Source organism: Schistocerca cancellata, chromosome 1 (genome assembly GCF_023864275.1).
Source record: "Schistocerca cancellata isolate TAMUIC-IGC-003103 chromosome 1, iqSchCanc2.1, whole genome shotgun sequence".
In the NCBI taxonomy this organism is placed as follows: Eukaryota; Metazoa; Arthropoda; class Insecta; order Orthoptera; family Acrididae; genus Schistocerca; species Schistocerca cancellata.
Genome location: NC_064626.1, coordinates 1,141,836,865 through 1,141,860,474, shown reverse-complemented (window position 1 = coordinate 1,141,860,474; position 23,610 = coordinate 1,141,836,865). Strand labels below are relative to the sequence as shown.

The 23,610-nt window shown below is 40.1% G+C and overlaps 1 protein-coding gene across 1 annotated transcript in view; it reads left to right on the top strand.

The window, feature by feature from the left end:
• LOC126092919 (WD repeat and FYVE domain-containing protein 3) overlaps positions 1-23,610 on the top strand; it is a 327,125-nt gene that overhangs the window by 287,378 nt on the left and 16,137 nt on the right. The window contains exons 52-53 of the mRNA XM_049908653.1: positions 5,419-5,626; positions 21,121-21,825. Coding sequence (XP_049764610.1) covers positions 5,419-5,626; positions 21,121-21,825 — 913 coding nt within the window. The remainder of the gene's footprint in view (positions 1-5,418; positions 5,627-21,120; positions 21,826-23,610) is intronic.

The following is a 23,610-nucleotide window of genomic DNA, read 5'->3' as shown; positions in this document are numbered from 1 at the left end:
CGGTGAACATAATCAGTCTGCACGATTGGCAGCCAATGGCTGAGTTGACAAGCTGCTTATTCATTGATGTCCTCCAGCGTTTGATTAGCTTCTGGGGAAGGCTGTCAAAGTAGTTCCATTTGCTAAGGTGCCCTCTTGAAGTGGCCATCACTGTCAGCCTTGCCAAGCAGCTGTGTCTGCCAATTATGCAATCTGTGATACCATGCTATACAAAGGGATGTCATCTGGAGGGCACAGGAAAATGTAACATGCCTCGGCACATTTACGTGTTCTGGATAAAAAAAATGCTGCCCATTAAACATGCAACAGCAAGTAACGAAATCTTACTTAAGGAAAATCTGGAATAGAATGACAACTATGTGGGACTGACAGATTGGTACTTGTTGCACAGAGGAGACATAGATTGGCAGTAAGTCTGACTTCCGATGCTAGGGCCTTAGGGCCTGGAGACAACAGTCAGTCAGTCTCTCTCTCTCTCTCTCTCTCTCTCTCTCTCTCTCTCTCTCTCTCTGTGTGTGTGTGTGTGTGTGTGTGTGTGTGTGTGTGTGTGTGTGTGTGTGTGCTTAGACAGTGTAGTAGAAAGAATACATGATTAAGGTTGTAGGTGATTGTGGAGTGTAGAGCGTGTGAAACTCAGAACTGCCACCTCTGCCAGCAACAGCAGCATTGGCTCTAAAGTGGCTGAGCATTGAGTCAAACTGTGCTCGGATTCCATCAAAGGAAGCAGCATATTGGCCACCGGACAGAAAGGCGGGTGCTCTAGATGTTGTTGCAAAGCCTGGCCAATTTTCTGACTCAGTCTGCGTGGCCAAACAAACAGTGTCTCCCTTTTGGCGACAGTGGTGTGAAGCTGTTGCCATCCTTCATTGCACTGAATACGTCCCTCCTGAATCCATAAATTCCATATTGACATGACAGTGTCTGCCCCCATTAGCTGAATGGCCATCGCAGCGGAATGCCACACCAAGAAGCCCGGGTTCGATTCCCGGCTGGAGCAGGAGATTTTCTCTGCTCAGTAACTGGGTGTTGCGTTGTCCTCATCATCATTTCATCCCCATCTCCGACGTGCGAGTCGCCCAATGTAGTGTCAAATGCAATAAGTACTTGCCCTCGGCAGCTGAACTTCCCCGAATGGGGGACTCCCGGCCCACAATGCCATATGCTCATTTCCATTTTTTGACATGACAGTTATGGTATTCTAACCAATGCAGGTAGCAATATTGTACAACGATGAACTGCGGACTTGATAGGCCACAATACAGTTGCTGTTTAACTCAAACATATCCTTGTGTAGACATTTCTATTTCTTATGTGAGGTGTAACACAATCTTCTCACAACCCACCAACATTCAAATATGATTTCTGAATGAGAGAGACACTGCAAAATGTTTCCTTAATTACAAGATGTAGATGGTGTTACATTGAAAGGTGCCATAAGTTATGTACTATTAATTCTAGAGTCATACCTGGTGGTTTAGTGATAAGTGCTTGCCTGGAAACAGAGGTCACAGAATCAGATCCCGGTTAGACCACAGAATTTTCTGTCTGTGTTCTAACCTAGCCTTCAGCTTTAAACTTGTAAACAGTCACCGGAAATGACGCCAATTAATTAACTCTAGAAAGAATCTTGTTCATTTTGGCTCATAGTCATATTTTTTATTCTCACTTAGGAGTAGGTTGCAATGCCACTACCCGAATTTACTGTATTATTATTAGACCATGCGGCATTGGACTTCCAGAAAGCGGCTCTCACGTGTAGTAGGTTTGAATAGACACCCTATGGTGATCCAACTAATGCACGGAATTATTGGAATAAATAATGATAATGGCGCGTAACAAACTTATTTTTATGTCTATATTTGATTAGTAGTAACACTAATAATCTCTTTGAAGTGACTGAACAGGGAGCACTTAATTCTGTATGTTTGATATTGCCTAGCAGGAGGACATTCTTCATTTAAAACAATACCACAGCCTGAAATCGTTTCACAATACATAAACACACATGATAAACATTTGAACTTGTTTTAGGTTAATGTAAACTACACAAATTGTAATGACTGAATTTAATGTTATTGAGCTTGCAGTGTGCTGAAGGCACAATGTGTACTGTGGTGGCAGCTATTTCCTTGAACGCTTAATTAAAGAACAATATAGATCTGCTTGTCACCATAGTTACTGAAAACCCTAATTGAGAGTCATGTTGCTCGGATGGGACCGAGTAATTTTAGACTATGGCAATGTACTGAAAAGCCACCACATCGAGCTGGATAGTAATTAAGGTGGCACAGTACCTGGCATCTTCCATCCGTTGCATGAAGCGGTGTCTGCTGGCAATTTCGGTGTTAATTCCGACTATTTTCTCTTGTAATATAGCTATGCCGATACTCACGCACCATAACTTTTCACTGATGTTGCAGCACATAGAAATCACTGGATATGGGGTAATAATGAGCTATTTCCTTTAAATAATTGATTACAACTCAGGGAGTGCAATTTAAACCACAAAATTATTATTGCCTCCAAACTTTACACACTGTAGGGAACTTGGTTTGACTATTACACAAACTGATTCACAAAATTTAAATGTACTGGTAATGGCATCGGTATAACAAACACTGTTCATAATAATACTCTTGTAAGCTAACTTCTAGTTTGTTGCTACCGAAGTGAGCTCACCAATGGACCTCATCAGTTATTGAGATCACAATATGCCGTTGGATGCGGCTACTGGTCCCTTCACACCTCACCATTAGCACAAGCAACTCGTCGCAATTCACACAGCATTGCACCATGCAGTGCCGTGTACCTCAGAGCGGGAAACCCTACTATTTTGCCGCTCACAGCCCATCTCCGTCGAAATACTACGTCTTACAAGCCTTAGTGTCCATTTAGTTTGTAGCCATACGATAAACGAAGTCCATATCTGTTTTCAGCTCACTTCTAAATGGTCTGTTAGCAATGTTACCATAGCACACACTGGCAGTCACTTTTACGCCACTTAACACTTGTTCTGCCTCAGAGCTACGCCAGCTTACTTCTACCGCCAATATTACGCGCCAACCTGTACACTGTTCTCATTCTCAGGGATTCACCCCACACCTAAACATTATTTTACATTACGCCAAGCTCTCTATTTAGAATTAAAATACCATAGCATTACAATATTCAATTACAGTCATTTTCATATATTAAAGTAATATTATATTTATATTTTTACTAAATGTAACAATTTCATTTGGTTTAATTCTTTTGTTATTTCGCTGTCAGAGTGCAACACAACCTAGATACTGTCTTCCGCATAGTGTTCTTTGGTTTAGCTGCCACCAGGCGGAAGCACTTCCACTTTGCCTTCGATTCTGGCCCACAGATGGCATAAGCATCCACTTTCTCTACCGTTGCGCCTCAACTATGCCCGGCATTCACTAGACGGCATATTGTCACATTACAAGGTCCAGATATATTTCCCATTTAGGCAACAAAACTGTATCTTTGATGTCATGCAGACTTGTATGCCAAATTTTTTATTATAGCCTCGTCTGATTTAGATGGAGTATGAAAATTGTCCAAAAACTGTGACAAAACTGCCTCAAAAAAACTACTCCATGACTAGTTCGTAACTGATACACAGACTGGTCTAGCACTGGTGCTTGTATGAACAAATAACAATTAGCAACATTTTATACATCATAGTCATGGTCATATTTTCTTAGTTATAGTGAAGAATTAAATATTCATAATATTCAAAGGGTGTCAGCAAGTTCTGTGTAGACGAAGAAAACATTCAAAATAATTTGTTGTACTGAATACTAATTTCTTCTACATAACAATTTATGAAATTCGATTTCAAAATAGTGAACTAAGAAATAAACAACTTATAAATAAACTACTTAAGTATTTCTCAAAACTGGGTATAGTCATGAGTGAGTGTAAGCAATCATTGATTATGTAAAAGTGTCCACATTCAGTCTCCGGAACACTTTCCTTTATTTCCATGTGACTGATTTTGGGCCAACTACCAATCCTCAGACCTATCACAAAAAATTAAATTACAGTTGGTTCAAGCTACAAATGGTTTAAGATTTAAGTTTAGAAAGCTTCAAAATTCTTATGAAATTAGTTACACAACTATAGTATTGTAAATAACTTCTTAAGAATTTCAGAGCTTTTGGTACATAAATTTTAAACCATTTGTAGTTTGAACCAACTGTAATGTAATTTTCATAATAGGATGGGTGTGCGCATGTCCCCCCCCCCCTCCCCCCCTCCCCCCCCCCCCACCCGCCCCACACACACATTCTCTCTCTCTCTCTCTCTCTCTCTCTCTCTCTCTCTCTCTGTGTGTGTGTGTGTGTGTGTGTGTGTGTGTGTGTGTGTGTGTGTGTGTGTGTGTGTGTGTGTTTGTTTTTTGCACACGCGCATGTGCGTGTTTGTTTTCTACTTCAAGATAAACTACAAATTGATATCAAAGGCTACAATCTGTCTTTTACATCTGTCTACATTGCAACTACTTTTTACTTTCCTGTTTACTTGTAACTGTCGTAATACGTTCCATGTACATTTTTGGTAAACGACATCTGAAGACTTTACTTGGTGTATTTTCTATTTTAACTGCTTTAGTTGTGTGAAGAATCAACCAGTACTTACTTCAATAGGCACTGAAACTACTTCTAAACCAGCATAGACCTCATAGGGGACCATGTCACTGACCATTAATTTGACTTAACAAATTTGAATTAAATGAGTTACAGTTCTCCAATCTCATATGCAAGTGCTTATATACTTGATTCTTGACTCTCCTATATTTTTGATGTCTGAACAGTACCAAAAAAATAAAAATAAAACTAATAAGCCTTCATTCTCTAATATAAATACACGATCATTATATTGAAATTGCTTTCAGTTGGCTAAAACTTTTCCATGTGAGTGTATAAGCAATCATTTAGTTATTATTGTTTGATAATTTATTGTATCAGGAATGAATATTGACAGGATCTCCTCCTCAATCTCAGTGTCTGGAGATTGCACAAAACACAAAGGATAAGGCTAAAGATCAATACTTTATACAGTCACTCAAATGAGCATTATTTTGAAAATAACTGTTGTAAACATTTTACATTTAATGAACTACATAACATACTGATAACCACGGTGTGTGTCTAAGTATCAGACTGTAATGCTTGATGTTCATTTCAGAATAAGGAAATATCTGTGATTTGAATTTCATTATTCATAAAATTTTTGCGAAATTATGGTTTTTCTATCTGTGCAATACTTTTTGTCATGTTCCACAGGGGACACATTTCTTACCTTTCCTCATGTTTTCTCTTTGCTTTCTGTAATTTATACATTTTATTATTGTGAAACAATTTTTGAATTAACATTTTACATCTTTCTGATGTGGTTTACCAATTTCAGATGTGGTCCATTGATTATGTCCAAGTACCAAAAGAAGAAACAAGACCACTGGTGAAAGAAGGAAGTGATAGTAATCTGGTGTCAGAGGTTGCAGAAGTGGATTCCAGTGACGGCAAACCGTGTGCACCCACTGACACCAGGAACATTCGTGTCCAAGATCTAGTGAAGCAAATGAGTATATCAGCTGACTTTACAGCAGACTCCCAAGGTATGAATAACTTTGAGTTACAAGAGTACGTAGTTCATCAATTAATATTTGATCATTACATCTAAATAGCTCTCACTGTTTTCTTGCCTCATTAGCTTTAAATGATGATCAATTTTTTTTGACGAGTTTCCAGCATTATTGTCAGGAGCTATCATAATCAGTGTTCTGGGGTACAGGTATTTTATGTGGCACGGTTGGCCATATTACATTGTGATCATATCGTGCAAAAATCAAAGAATTTACATGTCACCAGAGACTATGTCAATGTCTGTGATGGAGAGAAGCCAGTAGCATCATTGATGTAGTTCGAATGTAAACAAGTTCTCATAACACTCTTTAGGCTGTCAGCATCAAGAAATAAAAAATAGAGGTGTAGTCCCAGTTGTAGTCCGATTTAAAAAACACCCTGACAGTAGTTCTGTGTGTGAGGCGGGTTTTTTAAGTAAGTACCATTTTGAAATTAAAAAAAAAAAATTACGTGCTAAGATATTTCAATAATTTTATTTTTACATGAAAGCCTGTACCTTAATCTACGCACTGACACCACTAAAGTCTGATTCTTCCTTGTTTACGTTGTGTACTGAGTGTTTAAGATGCCTCTGATAATCGTGAGTCCCACCGACTGTGAAGTAAGGGCTGTTATAATATTTCTTAGTGCTAAAGGCCCCCCCCATGAACCATGGACCTTGCCGTTGGTGGGGAGGCTTGCGTGCCTCAGCGATACAGATGGCCGTACCGTAGGTACAACCACAACGGAGGGGTATCTGTTGAGAGGCCAGACAAACGTGTGGTTCCTGAAGAGGGGCAGCAGCCTTTTCAGTAGTTGCAAGGGCAACAGTCTGGATGATTGACTGATCTGGCCTTGTAACAATAACCAAAACGGCATTGCTGTGCTGGTACTGCGAACGGCTGAAAGCAAGGGGAAACTACGGCCGTAATTTTTCCCGAGGGCCTGCAGCTTTACTGTATGATTAAATGATGATGGCGTCCTCTTGGATAAAATATTCCGGAGGTAAAATAGTCCCCCATTCGGATCTCCGGGCGGGGACTACTCAAGAGGATGTCGTTATCAGGAAAAAGAAAACTGGCGTCCTACGGATCGGAGCGTGGAATGTCAGATCCCTTAATCGGGCAGGTAGGTTAGAAAATTTAAAAAGGGAAATGGATAGGTTAAAGTTAGATATAGTGGGAATTAGTGAAGTTCGGTGGCAGGAGGAACAAGACTTCTGGTCAGGTGACTACAGGGTTATAAACACAAAGTCAAATAGGGGTAATGCAGGAGTAGGTTTAATAATGAATAGGAAAATAGGAATGCGGGTAAGCTACTACAAACAGCATAGTGAACGCATTATCGTGGCCAAGATAGACACGAAGGCCACGCCTACTACAGTAGTACAAGTTTATATGCCAACTAGCTCTGCAGATGACGAAGAAATTGAAGAAATGTATGATGATATAAAAGAAATTATTCAGATAGTGAAGGGAGACGAAAATTTAATAGTCATGGGTGACTGGAATTCGAGTGTAGGAAAAGGGAGAGAAGGAAACGTAGTAGGTGAATATGGATTGGGGCTAAGAAATGAAAGAGGAAGCCGCCTGGTAGAATTTTGCACAGAACACAACTTAATCATAGCTAACACTTAGTTTAAGAATCATGATAGAAGGTTGTATACATGGAAGAACCCTGGAGATACTAAAAGGTATCAGATATATTATATAATGGTAAGACAGAGATTTAGGAACCAGGTTTTGAAATTGTAAGACATTTCCAGGGGCAGATGTGGACTCTGACCACAATCTATTGGTTATGACCTGTAGATTAAAACTGAAGAAACTGCAAAAAGGTGGGGATTTAAGGAGATGGGACCTGGATAAACTGAAAGAACCAGAGGTTGTACAGAGTTTTAGGGAGAGCATAAGGGAACAATTGACAGGAATGGGGGAAAGAAATACAGTAGAAGAAGAATGGGTAGCTTTGAGGGATGAAGTAGTGAAGGCAGCACAGGATCAAGTAGGTAAAAAGACCAGGGCTCTTAGAAATCCTTGGGTAACAGAAGAAATATTGAATTTACTTGATGAAAGGAGGAAATATAAAAATGCCGTTAATGAAGCAGGCAAAAAAGGAATACAAACATCTCAAAAATGAGATCGACAGGAAGTGCAAAATGGCTAAGCAGGGATGGCTAGAGGACAAATGTAAGGATGTAGAGGCTTATCTCACTAGGGGTAAGATAGATACTGCCTACAGGAAAATTAAAGAGACCTTTGGAGATAAGAGAACCACTTGTATGAACATCAAGAGCTCAGATGGAAACCCAGTTCTGAGCAAAGAAGGGAAAGCAGAAAGGTGGAAGGAGTATATAGAGGGTCTGTACAAGGGCGATGTACTTGAGGACAATATTATGGAAATGGGAGAGGATGTAGATGAAGATGAAATGGGAGATACGATACTGCATGAAGAGTTTGACAGAGCACTGAAAGACCTGAGTCGAAACAAGGCCCCCGGAGTAGACAACATTCCATTGGAACTACTGACGGCCTTGGGAGAGCCAGTCCTGACAAAACTCTACCATCTGGTGAGCAAGATGTATGAAACAGGCGAAATACCCTCAGAATTCAAGAAGAATATAATAATTCCAATCCCAAAGAAAGCAGGTGTTGACAGATGTGAAAATTACCGAACAATCAGTTTAATAAGCCACAGCTGCAAAATACTAACACGAATTCTTTACAGACGAATGGAAAAACTAGTCGAAGCCGATCTCGGGGAAGATCAGTTTGGATTCCGTAGAAATACTGGAACACGTGAGGCAATACTGACCTTACGACTTACCTTAGAAGAAAGATTAAGGAAAGGCAAACCTATGTTTCTAGCATTTGTAGACTTAGAGAAAGCTTTTGACAATGTTGACTGGAATACTCTCTTTCAAATTCTTAAGGTGGCAGGGGTAAAATAAAGGGAGCGAAAGGCTATTTACAATTTGTACAGAAACCAGATGGCAGTTATAAGAGTCGAGGGGCATGAAAGGGAAGCAGTGGTTGGGAAGGGAGTAAGACAGGGTTGTAGCCTCTCCCCGAAGTTATTCAATCTGTATATTGAGCAAGCAGTAAAGGAAGCAAAAGAAAAATTCGGAGTAGGTATTAAAATCCATGGAGAAGAAATAAAAACATTAAGGTTCGCCGATGACATTGTAATTCTGTCAGAGACAGCAAAGGACTTGGAAGAGCAGTTGAATGGAATGGATAGCATCTTGAAAGGAGGATATAAGATGAAAATCAACAAAAGAAAAACGAGGATAATGGAATGTAGTCGAATTAAGTCGGGTGATGCTGAGGGAATTAGATTAGGAAATGAGACACTTAAAGTAGTAAAGGAGTTTTGCTATTTGGGGAGCAAAATAACTGATGATGGTCGAAGTAGAGAGGATATAAAATGTAGACTGGCACTGGCAAGGAAAGCATTTCTGAAGAAGAGAAATTTGTTAACATCGAGTATAGATTAAGTGTCAGGAAGTCATTTCTGAAAGTATTTGTATGGAGTGTAGCCATGTATGGAAGTGAAACATGGACGGTAAATAGTTAGGACAAGAAGAGAATAGAAGCTTTCGAAATGTGGTGCTACAGAAGAATGCTGAAGATTAGGTGGGTAGATCACATAACTAATGAGGAAGTATTGAATAGGATTGGGGAGAAGAGAAGTTTGTGGCACAACTTGACCAGAAGAAGGGATCGGTTGGTAGGACATATTCTGAGGCATCAAGGGATCACCAATTTAGTATTGGAGGGCAGCGTGGAGGGTAAAAATGGTAGGGGGAGACCAAGGGATGAATACACTAAGCAGATTCAGAAGGATGTAGGTTGTTGTAGGTACTGGGAGATGAAGAAGCTTGCACAGGATAGAGTAGCATGGAGAGCTGCATCAACCCAGTCTCAAGACTGAAGACCACAACAACAACAACAGTGCTAAAGGCCTAAAAGCGATTGATATTCATTGTGAGATCTGTGCAGTTTACAGAGAAAACATTATGTGTGATGGAGTGGTAAGAAAGTGGGTGAGAGCATTTAAAGATGGCCGCACAAATTTGCATGATGAACATCCTTCGGTTGTTAATGAAAATTTGGTGCAGGAAGTGGACAATAAGGTGAGAGAAAACAGATGCTTTATTTCCTCCATGTGGGATGTCTTTCCTAATGTTTCTCATAGTGTTTTGTATGGCATTGTGACTGAGCACTTGAATTACTGAAAATTGTGCGCACGTTGGGTACCGAAAATGTTGACGGATGTGCACAAAACCAAACATTTAGACAGTGCATTGAATTTTCTTGAGCAGTCCCACAACGACAGTGATGATTTCTTAAGTCAAATTGTTACGGGCGATGAAACATGGATAGCCTACGTCACACCAGAGTCAAAGCAACAGTCCATGGAAGTTGAGCAAGGGCATCGTTTTACTGCAAAACAATGCCCGTCCGCATGTGGCGAATCAGACCAAAGATCTCATCACATCTTTTCGATGGGAAACTCTAGATCATCCTCCTTAGAGCCCCGATCTTGTGCCCAGTGACTACCACCTGTTCCTCCACTTGAAGAAACACCTGGGCGGTCAGCGTCTTCAAGACGATGATGGTGTCAAAACAGTGGTGGTGCAGGGGTTAACAAGTCAGGCAGCAGACTTCTGTGAGAAGGGTATTAAAAAACTGGTACAACGTTATGACAAGTGCCTCAATATTGACGTAAATTATGTAGAAAAGTAGATTAAGGTACAGGCTTTCAAGTAAAAATAAAATTATTGAGATATCTTAGCACGTCTTTTTTTTATTTCTTAACGGTACTTACTTAAAAAACATGCCTCGTATGTGCTTATGAGGCTGTAGTTGTAACACAGTTTGGAGTCCCTCACACTGACAGTAAAACAAAGACTGGTGGACAGTTCCTGAGGTTGATGGCAGTGGAGTTCATGAAATGAATGATTAGCCAAAAACAAAAAAGTCCAGAGGTTAGCAAACTCATTATACACATATGCAAACATTCCAGCGAGCAGCTCAAATAAAAACATAATATAGGCGAGGTCAGACACCCTATTAATTAGTGGTGTGAACTTAAGTCTTCAGTGAAGTAGCAACACTGGCTGGCAAGTGTGGGGCTGCAACATTTATCAGCACTCTCGCGTCAGTAAACAGGCCCACATAATATGTTTTCTGCTGTTCATGCAACCTCCACGGGAGCAAGCTGCGGCTGGAGTATTCAGACTCTCTGACCTGTCCTCCATATCAATACTGAGGCTACAAGAGGTATTCGAAACACTGTTGGATTCTAGCACCCTCCCCACTTTTAATCAGCACTTGGGGTTCAAAAGTGCAGAAATCCCCTCCAAAGTGTAATGTGGTTGTTTCTCAGTGTGACCTGCCAGATCAGATGCCAACTCAGGCAGTGGGATTTCCAGTTGATCAATGGGATTTGGATCACAGCTTGGTCTTGCCTTAAGGGAGTGGATGCTGACTATATTGGAGATGAGGATGAATGGCCTCCATGGGCACCTAAGTCTGAAAATGCTCCACCTCTGTTGATTGTGTGGGGAGGCGTAACTGGTGTTGGCGAGAGCTTGTGGTGGCTAGTGGGATGGAAGTGGTTCCAACTCCATTGCCTCCAATTGCTGGTCACTGTCAATCTGCTGTTTACGCCTAAGACAGAGCTGAGGTTGCAGGGGCAGCAGACAGGCTGTTGGGTAGGCATGTCCTGTGTATGGTTGTGTAGATAGCAGGCAGTCGGCAGCTAAATGGAATGAACAAGAGGTACGTCTCGCAGACACAGCTCATTCGGATGCCGGACCAGCTGTTTCTGGCCGACTGCGATTTCAAACATTTGTTGCCCTCTACTGCTGCCGATGGCACATTGGCTGTCCTGCAGTCCCAGCTGAAAGTATAAGCATGGGAGCCCACGAGGTAGTATGGCTGTGAGCGTGGGCAGTGGGTCCACTGAGTTGGGCTCAGCAGGTCGGAGAGGGTGTGAGGTCTGCGCCCATGTAAAATTTTAGTCGGGCTACGTCCATTCACACTGTTGGACCATTAGGTGGCGTGGAAGCTGGTGATTGTCTTCCCAGTGTCAGCTGTCATCATTATATTGCACATCTGCATTTTTGTATGTCCTGTCCATATGCTCAGCTTCCAAATTGAACATGAGCTGGAAGGAGGCGATGGTCAGCTGCTTAGTGCCCATTGTCTTTATAAAAATCCTGAAATGCAGGTTCCGTGAATTGAGGGATGTTGTCAGAAACTAAGGTGGAAGTCGCCCTCTCTATTGCAGTTATGATGGTCAGGGAATGGATAGTAGCTGTGACCATTTGTGCCACATATATAAAGTTAGAGAGGGCGTCAACAGCTATCAACGACATTGCTCCCTGGAATGGTCTAGTGAAATCAACATACACACTCTGCCAGAGGTGGCCAGGGCATTGAAATGCTGTCGATGGCAGCAGGTCATGACCTCACACAAATGCAAGATGCTTTTCAATCGGTACCCCTGGAATTTGCAGTGGGATGATAGAGGCTAGCACGGGCGAGGTGTTTGTAGGAATCTGGAACATTTTATAATAATTAGTACTGGAATACTTTAGTAAATAACTTTTACTTAACTACTGCGCTACAGGATCATAACTAATAACAGCTGTCTTTTTTTAATACAAATGACTCATTAACTGGATTATACAAAACGCAAGATAACACAGTGTTGGTATTACATGAGTAATACATGTGCGAACTAGAGGCTGTGAACCTAGTGAGCTGAAGGCTATTCTAATCTGACTTCGCTCACGACCTGTAGCTGACTCGGCTGGTGCGATCTGCAAGTCTCACTTTGTCCGTGCCATATGACGGCACTGCAAGTGCCAGCGAGTCTAGAGAGGTTGCAAGTACTGGGCCGCTATCGATTATATGAAACTTGTTGGCAAAGTATATGATATCCAACACCTCTATCTCAATTTGGCACCGGCGAGTCTAGAGAGGTTGCAAGTGCTGGACCGCTATTGATTATATGAAACTTGTTGACAAAGTATATGATATCCAACACCTCTTTTTCAATTTGTAAATAATTCTTTTGTGCCACATTTAATGTTTTAGAAACAAATGTAATGCTCCTTGTCATTGGTGTCTTTGTGGGAGAGCACAACACAATTATGCAGTGTCGTCATTTTCTCCACTTGTCCTTCACATATCTTGCCATAATTTTCTCTTCTTTCTCTTCCTCCATGGGAGTATGGCAAATACCCTTGTCATTCTTTAATGTCCGCATTTCCACTTATATTGATTCTGTTTTCGTCATCGTGCTTTCCCCACAGCCTTGTTTGAAGTTTTGTTTGCGTCATTGTCATTCACTTTCTTTTTGATATAGTGTTCTAAATTGAATCCACTTGAAACTGGTGGATTTTGCACCATCACCTTTCTTCCTGTCTCCTCACTATGTCTGATTGATTTTCGAAGTTGAACTTTTTTCCTTTTCTAACTCTGTCATTCTTGTTTTGGTAGCTTCTAATTCCTTCTCTTTCAAAGAACACAGGGACTCCATGCAACATGCAGCATGCATACATGTGGTACACCTGTATTTGTGGGTAACATCTTAGATAATGTTGTGATGTTCGTCTTCTTTTCATTCACATCTCATGGTAGGCACTATATTGTTACTTATTTCATTACTATTCTCTTACTGCTTTGCAGCATTATGCATATCCTTGAGTAATTATTTAACTTTATTTCTCTAAACATCTTTCATTTCCACATTACGTCTTCCATTCTTTGTAGTACGGAATGGCATATTTTTATTCTTCCTCTCCTTTTGGTGCAATGTATTTCCTCTCGTTACCTACAAAATTTCGTTTCTGCTGTCCCCATTTCCCATGGTGCTCTTCATGCGTCACTTCGTCTGCCAGTTGTATCATCTCCTGTTTGTGTGCATGAAAGCCCAAGCTGAAGTTGATGTGTTCACTGCAGCCTTAGAAATCTTCCCTCATGTAACCACTTGTGCCTTCCTGCCGCTTGTCATTCCACATTTTGTGTGGCTGCTTGTTGCTGCCCCACTGAGGTGCTAGCCATTCACTTCTGTATTCATGATTTCAGTAGTTCAGGCCTCAGTTATTCCCATTATTATCAAGGCCTTCCTGTTGCGCTCTTTCTTCTACACATTTTGGTATAAATGTTGCTTGCTCTTCTTTCTCAGTCACAGTGAAAATACCCAGTTTTTGAAAATATGATTGGATAGATAAAATATCTACTCATGAAGTGGTGTCTAGAGAACAAAAATATAAAAGCTATTACAGTTTGCTAGCTTTTGGAGCCAGTGGATGCTTCTTCTGGCAGAAGAGTTGAAGGAGAAGGAAGAAGAGTGAAGGAAAAGGACTGGTGAGGTTTAGGAAAAGAGGTAGAGTTTCCAAAAGTCACCCAGAACCGTGGGTCAGGGTTTTACCAGCCCTTTTCCTTGACCTTCCTTCCCCTTCAGCCCTTCTGCCAGGAGGAGCCACCACTGCTCCAAAAGTTAGCAGACTGTAACATCTTTTATGTATGTGTGTTCTCCTGCTGCCGCTGGGTGAGTGGATATTTTATCTATCCAGTTATATATGTTTTCTGTCTTAAGACCATATGAAATGTCTCCATATTGTGCCAGTGCTCTGTTCATTGCCCACCCTCTTGTTTTCTCTCCCATTGGTGTGACCAGATGTCTTTTTAATTCTAGTGAGTTTCCCAGCGTGCCAACTAGCAACCCATCTGTCTGTCTGCTGTATGTTTGTAGCCTCAGTTAATCCTTGACCTCTTCTTGCATTTCTTGTGGCCAAGATTTCTCTATGAAAGCTTTTTCAAACTCATCATACATCATACTGTCTAGATTTAGAGAATCTGTTCAGTTGGCTGTTCCGTCTTCCATTCGCCTCACAATGTGATCTATCTTTTTTACGTCTGCCCATTTCTTGGAGAGTGCTCCTTTAGACCTGCATAAAAATGTCATTGGGTGTAGTCTTACTCCTGATTGGAACCTTTTGCAATCTCTGTTGAAAGCGTGTACTTCTTCCAAACCAGTTAATACCACATTATTTGCTCTTGTAGTGAGGTTTCCAGCTTCTTTCTGCAAATATCCATTACAATGTTACCCAAGTTTTTATCATCAGTTATCACTGTGCTAGCAGCCATTGTTAATTCTGTCTTGATCTTGGTGATTTTTGTGTCACTTCTGTCGTTAATTTTAGTTACCTTTTTTGCTAAGTTTTTTGACTCATATTGTATAGAGATTAGCCATGTGTTGAGCTTGCTGTTACTTCTGGTGCAGCCCATCACAACTCCTCCAATCTGCAGGATGTTTTATTTGTACACATGACTTCGTTCCTCATATTTTTCGATCTGTTCATACCAGTTAGTGACGAAATCTGCTCACTGACTTTTTACTTGTCTCATTCCAGCTGTTTTTTCTCCATATCTTTTTATGAAGTATTCTGGTGTCATCATCTTTATTTTTAACAGGGCGTTTAGTGTTTTCATCTATCTTTTTATCAAGGCGTTGAGTTTTTTCATCTACATTTTTATCTATTCCTTTCAAGTAGGACGTGTTCTCCTCCATCTTTCCCATTATTGTTACTAAGAGTGTTCACATATCTAAATGCCCTTGGCTGCCAGTGCTTATATGTGTAAGTTCTTGTTCTGTCTTATTTCCTTTATTTTATAAAATTTCTAGCCATGCTCACAAGATTTATATACAGGGTGATTCAAAAAGAATACCATAACTTTAAAAATGTGTATTTAATGAAAGAAACATAATATAACCTTCTGTTATACATCATTACAAAGAGTATTTAAAAAGGTTTTTTTTTTTTTTTCACTCAAAAACAAGTTCAGAGATGTTCAATATGGCCCCCTCCAGACACTCGAGCAATATCAACCCGATACTCCAACTCGTTCCACACTCTCTGTAGCATATCAGGCGTAACAGTTTGGATAGCTGCTGTTATTTCTCGTTTCAAATCATCAATGGTGGCTGGGAGAGGTGGCCGAAACACCATATCCTTAACATACCCCCATAAGAAAAAATCGCAGGGGGTAAGATCAGGGCTTCTTGGAGGCCAGTGATGAAGTCCTCTGTCACGGGCTGCCTGGCGGCCGATCCATCGCGTCGGGTAGTTGACGTTCAGGTAGTTACGGACAGATAAGTGCCAATGTGGTGGCGCTCCATCCTGCTGAAATATGAGTTGTTGTGCTTCTTGTTCGAGCTGAGGGAACAGCCAATTCTCTAACATCTCCAGATACTGTAGTCCAGTTACAGTAGCACCTTTGAAGAAAAAGGGACCAAAAACTTTATTGGCTGAAATGGCACAGAAAACGTTCACCTTAGGCGTGTCACGTTCATACTGAGTTGTTTCCCGCGGATTCTCAGTGCCCCATATACAGACATTGTGACGGTTGACTTTCCCGTTAGTGTGGAAAGTTGCTTCATCACTAAACACAATCTTTGAAACGAAAGATTCATCTGTTTCCATTTGAGCAAGGATAAAATCACAGAAATCGATTGTTTTAATCTTATCAGCTGCAGACAGTGCTTGAACCAACTTCAGACGATAAGGTTTCATAACTAACCTTTTTCGTAGGACTCTCCATACAGTTGATTGTGGAATTTGCAGCTCTCTGCTAGCTCTGCGAGTCAATTTTCGTGGGCTGCGAACAAATGCTTGCTGGATGCGTGCTACATTTTCATCACTCGTTCTTGGCCGTCCAGAACTTTTCCCTTTGCACAAACACCCATTCTCTGTAAACTGTTTATACCAACGTTTAATACACCACCTATCAGGAGGTTTAACACCATACTTCGTTCGAAATGCACGCTGAACAACTGTCGTCGATTCACTTCTGCCGTACTCAATAACACAAAAAGCTTTCTGTTGAGCGGTCACCATCTTAGCATCAACTGACGCTGACGCCTAGTCAACAGCGCCTCAAGCGAACAAATGTACAACTAAATGAAACTTTATAGCTCCCTTAATTCGCCGACAGATAGTGCTTAGCTCTGCCTTTTGTTGTTGCAGAGTTTTAAATTCCTAAAGTTGTGGTATTCTTTTTGAATCAGCCTGTACTACTGTCTTTCACTTCCCCTGCATCGTCCATGAAATAAGATTCTGTTGCAATAGTTCCCGACGCTTCTGTAATTCCTCAGTCTGCATCTACCTTTGTCTTAGCCGTGACAATTTCGGTTCCCAACTTGTTTGACTTACTTTCACTACCTCTCTTGATATTTTCATCCATGACTTCCTAGTACTCGGGTCTCATTAACTTGATTCTTATTTTCTAATGTAATGCATTATCTTATTCACAAGAGATTCACAAAATGCACTTCTCCTCAACAGTGGCTAAGCAGTAATGCCACATGCAACCAATAAAGCAATAAAGCTTTCTTTTGACACTCACTCTTGTTTCTGGTTGAGAATGTAGCTCACTCTGCTGTGCTACCATCATTGATGTGTTGCGATATGATGTTTTGTGCCACTGTAATCCATCATGTTTTCTGTTTGCTGGTGGTGTTCATGCTTTAACACACGACACTTCTTGTGCATGTGTCAGTAACTGTCGATGTTCACACGCAAAGTACATACCCTATCGTTGCCTTGCATAGTTCAGTAAGTTTCCTTTCTGTGCTTGTTAAGTCTGAAAATTGCACCATGGCATGAATGCCACTTGCAAGCCTATAATTTTAAAATTTCTGACTATGTTCCTAATGGTTGGAAATTGGACTATATGGAAAGAGATTTACTTCAATCATGATGTGCATAAAGAAAATGAAACTGCAGCCTGACTGATCTTGGCATAAGCAGCTGTTTACTACAAAATCAATTGTGAAATATGGTAAGACCCTTCCAGAATAAAATAATATTAATTAATTTATCTTCAAACAATGAAAAACACTTTGGACTGCACTGCAGTCATTGACTTTAATGATATGGATAATTATAGAATGTCATTCACCACAGTGAAGCCACGGATGATTCTACATTCCTATTCCAACAACATACTCCCATTAATGCATTATTAAAGACTTAAGCTAACTTTACATATTTGTGATTCACAGCTCTTTCACTACATGTTCACTCGACCGAGTCTGCTGCACTACTGCTCTTGTGCACTCGCTACTGTCTCGATTGTTGTCATGGCAAGATAATGTCCTGCCCACCACAAAAAAGATGGGAGACTGCAGGAAGTTCTAGAAGCTAAAGATCGCCACCTAGCTCCTGCTGATATATAGTTCACTGGAAAGTATACAGCATTCTTACTTACCACCTACCGAGGTTTTAAATTTCCTTGCACAGCACTCTGTCATTGCATTTGAGCCTTGAAAATGATGAATTATGCAACTGTCAAAATATCAGCAGTTGTCACATTCATCACACCTTTGCATACCTTTAAATTGTTAGGACATTTTATACACTGTGAGGAAATCAGGTTCCTGCACAATGTTTGGATCTTGGGTGTATAATTGAACAACATCTCAGCTGATGCAGCTTTAATTAATGATATAAATCTAAAAAATCCTGAGAGGATGACTTTCTTTTACCAGGTGTGATACATCATTTGTCTCCTTGAGTTGTATTAGCAGCATCATCAAGAGACTATCATTCACCAAAATTATTCTTCATGGACAAATTTATTTCAGTACTAGCTTAGCGTCCACCTCTTCACTTGCGTACACTGTATGTCTGCAGGGATTTTTCTGTTTTTATTTAATAGAATTTTTATGTTGTTCACAAATTGCAACATCTTCTAAAGTAGTCATGCTAATTAAGATCGTGGAAGCATGGTCTTTTCTGAATGCACTTCTGATCAAAAAAGCAATTCTGGTAGTTGGAGTCCATGGTTTTTGTTAATTGTGCCTCTTGATTTTTATGGTGATATTTCTGTAGAAACTCCCCCCCCCCCCCCCAATACATATTTCTTTATATGTAACCAAGGTAACCAAGAAATGAAATACCAATTTGTGTGGATTTAGTTTTAAAACTTTTTTAATATAATGCAATATTTTCTTAAAATCTTTCTCCCCTGTTTCACCCTCCAGGGGTTGAATATTCAAAAACAGTGAAACAGGTGTTTTTTTTATTTCTAAATGAGAAGTCAGATACCAATTTTCATAGAAGTAGCTTTAAAATCTTTAGTAGTTCTTTAATAGTGATTTATTTTTAAAAAAATTCATGCACTATTTTGCCCCCTTAGTGATTGAATATCCAAAAAAGTGAAAACATGTACTTTTTTATTTCTGACTGAGATACCAAACACCAATATTTTTAGTTCTACAGCAAAATTGTCTTAATGGTGAACTATTTTGAAAAAGTCATTCATCCCCTATTGCACCCTGTTAGGAATGGAATTTCAAACAATCCCTTCTCAAACGATGCCTACAGTATAAGATCAACACCCTGTCCAAACATCAAGTTTCTGTCCTTAGAGGTTTGGGCTGGACAATGATGAGTCAATGCATCAGTCTGGCCCTATTTCACTCCCCTTAGAGCTTGAATTTTCAAAAACGAAAACAGCGAAACACATATTGTTTCATTTCTAACTGAGAAGCCAAATACCAATATTCAAAGATTTAGCTTTAAAAATGCTTTTACAATGAAATATTTTCATAAAACATTTCAGCCACTATTTCACCCGCTTAGGGGTTGAACTTCCAAAAACAGTGAAACGCATTTTTTTTTTTTTTTTATTTCTAATAGAGAAGCCAAATAGAAATTTTCATGGGTTTAGTTCAAAATGACTGCATAATGAAATATTTCCATACAAACTTCCATCCCCAATTTCACCCGCATAGGGGTTGAGTTTCTTTAAACAGTGAAACATTTATTTCTTTATTTCCAGCTGATAAGCTAAATTAAAATTTTAACACATTTAGCTGTAAAAAAAGCTTTCACAATGAATTATTTTGTTAAAACATTTCATCTCCTATTTTACACCCTTAGGGGTTAAATCTCCAAATCTTGATTGTAACTGAAAAGTCATATACAAATTTTCATAGATGTAGCTTTAAAAATACTTCAGTTGTTCTTTAATAATGATTTATTTTCAAAAGAAGCTTCCACCCACTATTTCACCCCCATAGTGGCTAAATTTCCCAAAGTGCTGAAACGTGTTCTTTATTTCTGACTGAAGAAACCTAATACCAATTTTCATAGGTCTAGCTTCAAAATTGCCATAATAGTGACATATTTTCAAAAAACCTTTCAGCCCCTTAGGGGTGGAATATTAAAAAATCCCTTCTTAAACAACGCCTACTGTACAAGAACAACACACCTCTGGAAATTTCAAGTTTCTGTCCTTAGTGGTTCGGGCTGGGCAATGATGAGTCAGTCAGTCGGAACATTCCCTTTTACATATAGAGTTTTAATCTTGGAGTCCTCCAAATGGTCCTGATTGTAAGTTATTGTAAATCTGTGTATCATCATATTTGGACCATGCAGGAGTTTCAGCACCATGCAGCCAAATCAAAAATGTCCTCATCAACAAACAAGAGGAGGAGGATGGATGAATGTGATCCAAATTTAAGACAGTCCTCAAAATGCTCCACAAAGAATTAGGTCACTGCTGTAGACAATGGAAGAAACAATGGCCATTCTGTCAGTCATTCCATAAAATTTACATCAGGCAGAGAGCATGTAGAACAGTGGTCTGCCAGCTGAGACTAAGAAACTGTTCGAACATACTTTGATAACAAATTCCTTTTCAGTTAAAACTGTCAGTTCTCAAAGACGACAATGTAAAACACCATTAACAATATTATGTGAAGAAAAGTTGCCATTCACCATATAGCAGAGATGCTGAGTCGCAGATAGGCACAACAAAAAGATTTTGACAGTTAAAGCTTTCGGCCAATGGCCTTTGCCAACAATACACACACATACGCGCTCACACACTCACGCAAACGCAACTCACACACATGACTGCAGTCTCAGGCAACTGAAACCACAGTGCCCACACTTCCATCCTAGATTTTCCATTGTGTAAAACACTATTAAAAACTTTAAATCTGATGCAGATACAAAAATTAAAGAAATTTATCAAAGGATTTCACATCACATCTAAATCTTAAACATATTATCTACTACAATGGATATGGTCATATTTTATCATCACTAATTAAATATATCAACTGCTTCAATAATACCTCATTTCTTGTGCTGTGTGTATCACCTGATCGGAATTATGGAGTGGCTTTTACTTTCCTTCAGCACCTTGTGTTATTTTTCCCTTGATCTTCCTTTTTCTCTGTAGGGTAAAGAATTTTTCAAGAGTTATGAAAGCTAGAAATTCAACTGCATTTTTAAACTACTTTGTCAATCTTTCTGCAGTTGTTCTTGTTCTGGCTGTTGGTAAGTAAATTTATCTCTTGTGTCATAAGTACTGCTAAGTCTCATAATTTTTTGACTGCTATTGTCATGTAGATGTGTTTCTGACTTTAAAAGATTGGTTTGTTTTCCAAACAGGTTTGCTAAATAAGAGTGGCTCTGAGAGCAGTTTGTCAGATGAGGATGCCCCTGAGGCAGCTTGTGACACATCTAAGAAGGAACTAGAAGCTGCCAGCATAGAAGAGAAAGAAGCCTGCAGTGATGACGATAAGGTACCTCAAGAAGAGGAAGTGTTTACAGAAGACAGTGTCACTGCTAAGACTAGTGACACACGTTCCAGGGAGAGGTCTGTTAGTGCCAACGATCCTGACAACTCCGATGTGGGAAAGGAAGCTGGGAAGGACGAGGTGCGCGAAGTTTCACCCTGTCAGGCCGAGCGCCTCCACAAGGGCGACTTGCACCGACAGCACGCCGTCAGAGGCGCTAGCACAGACTCCTCAGACTCGCTAGTGGTGTTGCGCCGCAGGTCGTCAGCTCGTGCTAACCCACAGTTCCGCAAAAGTGAAGGCAGCACGCTGATAATGTCGGCAGCTCTGTCGGAGAGCGACAGCAACTCGGCGGGTCTCGACGGGCCTCTGCCCGCTGGTGGAGTCGTGGCAGTGGGTGAGGAGGGTGCTAGGATTCGTGCGAGCAAAAGTGATACTAGCCTTCCTGATTCATTTGTTATTGTGGAGCATGCAGACACGATTGAAAGTTCGCCTACAACAAGGACCAGTGTCGACACCAGCTGTGTGCCCAATAATAGGATTCGCCGCAGAAATCCGCAGAATGTACTGAGAGAAGGTAAGTAAAATATACATTTCTTCAAGCCTAAGAATGGCAGTCTTTTTCATTTTAGATGCAATCACCCACTGATACATATCCATGTCCACATCCATTGTTAGTGTCGTGTCAGGATTGCGCAAAAACCTTGTATCTGTGCCATTATTTTAACTGAGGTAACAACATTATACAAAGAGATAAATATTAATTAGTTGCTGTGTGTTGTTATGACCTGCTGCAGCAAAAGGGGTGGATAAAATGCAAATTTCATGTGGTATTAAAAACTGACTCCAAACTTGTAGTTTACAATTGGGATTTAGTTTTAGCTTCAAGTTATTACTCACCATGAGCATAGTAAGTACAATTTTTAGGAAAAGTGATAAAATGAAACCATAACATTTTCTGACTCATCTCAAAATTGGCTTTGCCATTGTGGTTGCTTTATTAATAGTGGTAATTATATTTCTTGTTGCTGTCTCTTTTTGTGCTCTCTTTTCATCCTCTAAATGACACAGTGCCCATGATTTTAAGGAATGTAAGCTACCATTGACAGCTTGCATTATCTCCATCATGAAAATAGTCATCACTAGTGATAGTAGTAAGTCCAGTTCCCTCCTATCAATCCATCTATTTTGGTATCAAGTGTTGCGGTTGTAACACGACTGGCTAATAAAATGTATGCTGCAGGTCAGCCTAACAAACCAAATGTCAAAATTATTGAGGCTTTTTTGCTCATGGAGTGAAAGGCTATTTACATTTTGTACAGAAACCAGATGGCAGTTATAAGAGTTGAGAGGCATGAAAGGGAAGCAGTGGTTGGGAAGGGAGTGAGACAGGGTTGTAGCCTCTCCCTGATGTTATTCAATCTGTATATTGAGCAAGCAGTAAAGGAAACAAAAGAAAAATTAGGAGTAGGTATTAAAATTCATGGAGAAGAAATAAAAACATTAAGGTTCGCCGATGACATTGTAACTCTGTCAGAGACAGCAAAGGACTTGGAAGAGCAGTTGAATGGAATGGATAGTGTCTTGAAGGCAGGATATAAGATGAACATCAACAAAAGCAAAACGAGGATAATGGAATGTAGTCGAATTAAGTCGGGTGATGCAGAGGGAATTAGATTAGGAAATGAGACACTTAAAGTAGTAAAGGAGTTTTGCTATTTGGGGAGCAAAATAACTGATGATGGTCGAAGTAGAGAGGATATAAAATGTAGACTGGCAATGGCAAGGAAAGCGTTTCTGAAGAAGAGAAATTTGTTAACATCGAGTATAGATTTAAGTGTCAGGAAGTCGTTTCTGAAAGTATTTGTATGGAGTGTAGCCATGTATGGAAGTGAAACATGCACGGTAAATAGTTTGGACAAGAAGAGAATAGAAGCTTTTGAAATGTGGTGCTACAGAAGAATGCTGAAGATTATGAAGATTAGATGGGTAGATCACATAACTAATGAGGAGGTATTGAATAGGATTGGGGAGTAGAGGAGTTTGTGGCACAACTTGACTAGAAGAAGGGATCGATTGGTAGGACATGTTCTGAGGCATCAAGGGATCACCAATTTAGTATCAGAGGGCAGCGTGGAGGGTAAAAATCATAGAGGGAGACCAAGAGATGAATACACTAAACAGATTCAGAAGGATGTAGGCTGCAGTACGTATTGGGAGATGAAGAAGCTTGCACAGGATAGTAGCATGGAGAGCTGCATCAAACCAGTCTCAGGACTGAAAACCACAACAACAACATTGACAAACTGCCTGTTGTCTACTGTCTCTGCCTCCGGTTCTTTGGCCAACATTTGTTTAATGA